Raw genomic sequence first — 4,238 nt, 5'->3', positions numbered from 1 at the left:
TACTCACCTCGGTCCGGTAAATATTGAATATTCGTAAACTTACTCGCTTGTCACCGATTTTTTCGATTATATTATTCTCTTTTTTTTTTCTTTTCGATATTCGTTAGCCGGTGAAATCGACATTACCATCGATCTGAAGTAAATACGTAGTTAATTAACATCGAAATGAATTGTATAATAAAGTATTGGGAGATGACATAAGAATATATTCAAAAAAGAAAAAAGAGTATTTTAAAAAATAAAAGAAAGAAAAAGTGCATTTTTTCGATGATTACATTTTGTTAGATATTTTATTTTTTTTTTTTATTTTTTCTTTATGACTAATATTTTAGCTCCGTAGGGTTAATTAATAATAAACGGTAAAGATAGATTTCTTGGGTGCTTGGGTTTTTGTATGTTCAGAATTGGAAGAACTAGGAAGAGTTTCTAGGTACTTCGCTTTGTTCTTCCCAAAGTGAACATGGATCTAACAGCGAGGACAGTGACAGATGCATTTGCTACATGGATTTTCAGAACTGGAAGAACTTGGTGAAGCAGAGCTGCTGGATGCTTCAGTTGGTTCTTCAGAATTGGAAGAACTTGGTGAAGCAGAGCTGCTGGATGCTTCAGTTGGTTCTTCAGAACTGGAAGAACTTGGTGAAGCAGAGCTGCTGGATGCTTCAGTTGGTTCTTCAGAATTGGAAGAACTTGGTGAAGCAGAGCTGCTGGATGCTTCAGTTGGTTCTTCAGAACTGGAAGAACTTGGTGAAGCAGAGTTGCTGGATGCTTCAGTTGGTTCTTCAGAACTGGAAGAACTTGGTGAAGCAGAGCTGCTGGATGCTTCAGTTGGTTCTTCAGAACTGGAAGAACTTGGTGAAGCAGAGCTGCTGGATGCTTCAGTTGGTTCTTCAGAACTGGAAGAACTTGGTGAGGCAGAACTGCTAGATTCTTCACAAGGAGTAGAATCAGTACCTAGTGAGGTCGAGGTGCTGGATTCTTCATAAGGAGAAGAATCAGTATCTGGCAAACTAGAACTGCTGGACGCTTCGGTTGGTTTTTCAGAATTGGAAGAACTTGGTGAGGCAGAGCTACTAGATCCTTCAGTTGGTTTATCAGAACTGGACGAACTTGGTGAGGCAGAACTGCTAGTTTCTTCATAAGGAGAAGAATCAGTACCTAGAGAGGTCGAGGTGCTGGATTCTTCATATGGAGAAGAATCAGTATCTGGCAAACTAGAGCTGCTGGACGCTTCGGTTGGTTTTTCAGAATTGGAAGAACTTGGTGAGGCAGAACTACTAGATCCTTCAGTTGGTTTATCAGAACTGGACGAACTTGGTGAGGCAGAACTGCTAGTTTCTTCATAAGGAGAAGAATCAGTACCTAGAGAGGTCGAGGTGCTGGATTCTTCATATGGAGAAGAATCAGTATCTGGCAAACTAGAGCTGCTGGACGCTTCGGTTGGTTTTTCAGAATTGGAAGAACTTGGTGAGGCAGAACTGCTAGATTCTTCGTAAGGAGAAGAATCAGTACCTAGCGAGGTCGAGGTGCTGGATTCTTCATATGGAGAAGAATCAGTATCTGGCAAACTAGAGCTGCTGGACGCTTCGGTTGGTTTTTCAGAACTGGAAGAACTTGGTGAACCAGAGTTACTATACGTTGCGGTAGATTGTTCTGAACTGGATGAACTTGGTGAGGCAGAGCTACTAGATCCTTCAGTTGGTTTACCAGAACTGGAAGGACTTGGTGAGGCAGAGCTACTAGATTCTTCACAAGGAGTAGAATCAGTACTAGGTGATTTAGTACTGCTCGATGATCCAGTTGGGTGTACAGAACTCTGAGTACTGGGTGGTTTAGAACTGCTGGATGGTTTGGTCGGATGTATAGTACTAGGAGAACTAGATGGTTTAGTACCGCTGGATGATCCAGTTGGGTGTACAGTACTGTGAGTACTGGGTGGTTTAGAACTGCTGGATGGTTTGGTCGGATGTATAGTACTAGGAGAACTAGATGGTTTAGTACCGCTGGATGATCCAGTTGGGTGTACAGTACTGTGAGTACTGGGTGGTTTAGAACTGCTGGATGGTTTGGTCGGATGTATAGTACTAGGAGAACTAGATGGTTTAGTACCGCTGGATGATCCAGTTGGGTGTACAGTACTGTGAGTACTGGGTGGTTTAGAACTGCTGGATGGTTTGGTTGGATGTGTACTATTAGGAGAACTAGGTGGTTTAGTACCGCTGGATGATCCAGTTGGGTGTACAGTACTGTGAGTACTGGGTGGTTTAGAACTGCTGGATGGTTTGGTTGGATGTGTACTATTAGGAGAACTAGGTGGTTTAGTACCGCTGGATGATCCAGTTGGGTGTACAGTACTGTGAGTACTGGGTGGTTTAGAACTGCTGGATGGTTTGGTTGGATGTGTACTATTAGGAGAGCTAGGCGGTTTAGTACCGCTGGATGATCCAGTTGGGTGTACAGTACTCTGAGTACTGGGTGGTTTAGAACTGCTGGATGGTTTGGTCGGATGTATAGTACTAGGAGAACTAGATGGTTTAGTACCGCTGGATGATCCAGTTGGGTGTATAGTAGTGTGATGTGAGGTAGACTTTTCAGTGGTAGTGGAAGTACTTTTGCTTCCCCAAGGCAATATGGGAATAGGAATAGGTATATGAGGACGAGGGAAAGGAAGATGAGGTAGAGTAGGAATCTTGAATCCTCCACTTATTCCTCCATTTACTCCTGCTCCCGCTTCTACACCTGATTTGCCATTCGGTCCTTTTATTCCTGCGCTTATATTTATGCCTGCTCCTGCTCCTATTCCTGATTTTGATCCCCCATTCCCTTTTGCACCTACATCTGCTCCTATCTTTATGTCCGCTCCTACACTTCTTCCATTTCCTGCATTTACTTTTCCATTTAACTGTAGGTTTGCTCCTGCTCCCACATTAGGAAATATCTATTATATATAATAATTTGAACATTTAGAATAAATTTTTTTTTATAGACGATTATTAAAATTCATTCAACGTTGGTAATGTTATAATTATATTAACTTACCGAGTAGGCAGAGCTATAAGCCACAAGGAAGAGTAGAGAGTACGCTAATACCTTCATGGTAGCTTGCTTCTTATTTTCTTTTCAAATTTTGAGCCTTTAACTGGGATATTTATACGGTGCTCCTGAATAGGCATTAATTTATTATCCTATTGACAAGCGTTAATGACGTCAGAGCATATGTTTTGACAATAACTACGATACTCGTCATGAATTGTAAATAACGATATTATTTGTAGTTTCAGAAATAATGGTTTTTTATCCGGATGTTTATGTGTAATATCGAATAAAACTGTCGCTTATTATCTTTTCACATATATCTTAATTTTAATTATTAGTTCATTTCGAAAGTTTTTGCGTAGTATTCAATTATGACGCATTTCTAATCGTCATAGTTGATACAGACACATATCAATCATTTATGAAATTTGTTGATATTTTTAATTTATTATCTGCAACTATACACACACACATATATATATATATGTATATATATGCACATATATATATATATATATATATATATATATATGTATATGTATTAAAAATTGTGTTTTTTATTATATGAATATTTTTTCTATTTATACATATATATTTTTTTTAAATGAAAAAAAACTTCACTAAATATTTATATACACATTCACACACACATATATATATATACATATATGTTATTTTCTTAATTAATATACTTAATTAGACGTTTCTTTTCTCATTTGTGTAGTGTGGATTTAATTTTTCATAACTCATCAAGAATTATTTATTTATTATAAAGAAGCTTTTATTTTTTTCATAAATAATTTTACTCTTTTCCTTTTTTTTTTTTTTATAAATAAACTGCAAAAATAGAAAAAGAATATATAGTAAAGGAAAAAGTTTCATTGCCTTAAAGAAATCAACTTCGTTTAGTTTCATCTATCTTTCTCTCCTTTTTCTTTCTCTCTCTCTCTCTCTCTCTCTCTCTCTCTCTCTCTCTCTCTGTCTTTTACAACGGTAGCATCACAAATCACGAGGAACAAAGCGATCGTTTATAAAATGTTTAGCGCACGGCGTAGAGAAGATCGTGACGGTTGCGGTGTTCGGCCGACGATGATTTGCGCGACTAGATAGGGTATAGCGATATAGAAGAGAGCCCAATGGAATTTTGTTACTTTCGTAGAGCTTACCTATAGTTGCTACAAACGGACGGTACATAGAAATCGGTC

At 38.2% G+C, this 4,238-nt stretch overlaps 1 protein-coding gene across 1 annotated transcript; it reads right to left on the bottom strand.

The window, feature by feature from the left end:
- Positions 1–255: 255 nt before the first annotated feature.
- On the bottom strand, positions 256–3,188 carry LOC124422835 (uncharacterized serine-rich protein C215.13-like). Its single transcript, XM_046959766.1, has 2 exons — positions 3,037–3,188; positions 256–2,935 (listed from the first exon to the last, which is right to left on the bottom strand). Exons 1-2 carry the CDS (start codon positions 3,091–3,093, stop codon positions 467–469), a joined length of 2,526 nt encoding a protein of 841 aa, XP_046815722.1. The 5' UTR covers positions 3,094–3,188; the 3' UTR covers positions 256–466.
- Positions 3,189–4,238: the final 1,050 nt, after the last annotated feature.

Source organism: Vespa crabro, chromosome 3 (assembly GCF_910589235.1).
Source record: "Vespa crabro chromosome 3, iyVesCrab1.2, whole genome shotgun sequence".
Taxonomy (NCBI): domain Eukaryota; kingdom Metazoa; phylum Arthropoda; class Insecta; order Hymenoptera; family Vespidae; genus Vespa; species Vespa crabro.
Note: the sequence above shows the minus strand (reverse complement) of the source record. Positions and strands in the feature narration are given on the sequence as shown.

Coding starts and splice junctions, on each gene's coding strand:
- LOC124422835 (XM_046959766.1), bottom strand. CDS start 3,093: ATGAAGGTATTAGCGTACTCTCTACTCTTCCTTGTGGCTTATAGCTCT. Junction 2,936..3,036: donor CTTATAGCTCTGCCTACTCG/GTAAGTTAATAT, acceptor TATATATAATAG/ATATTTCCTAATGTGGGAGC.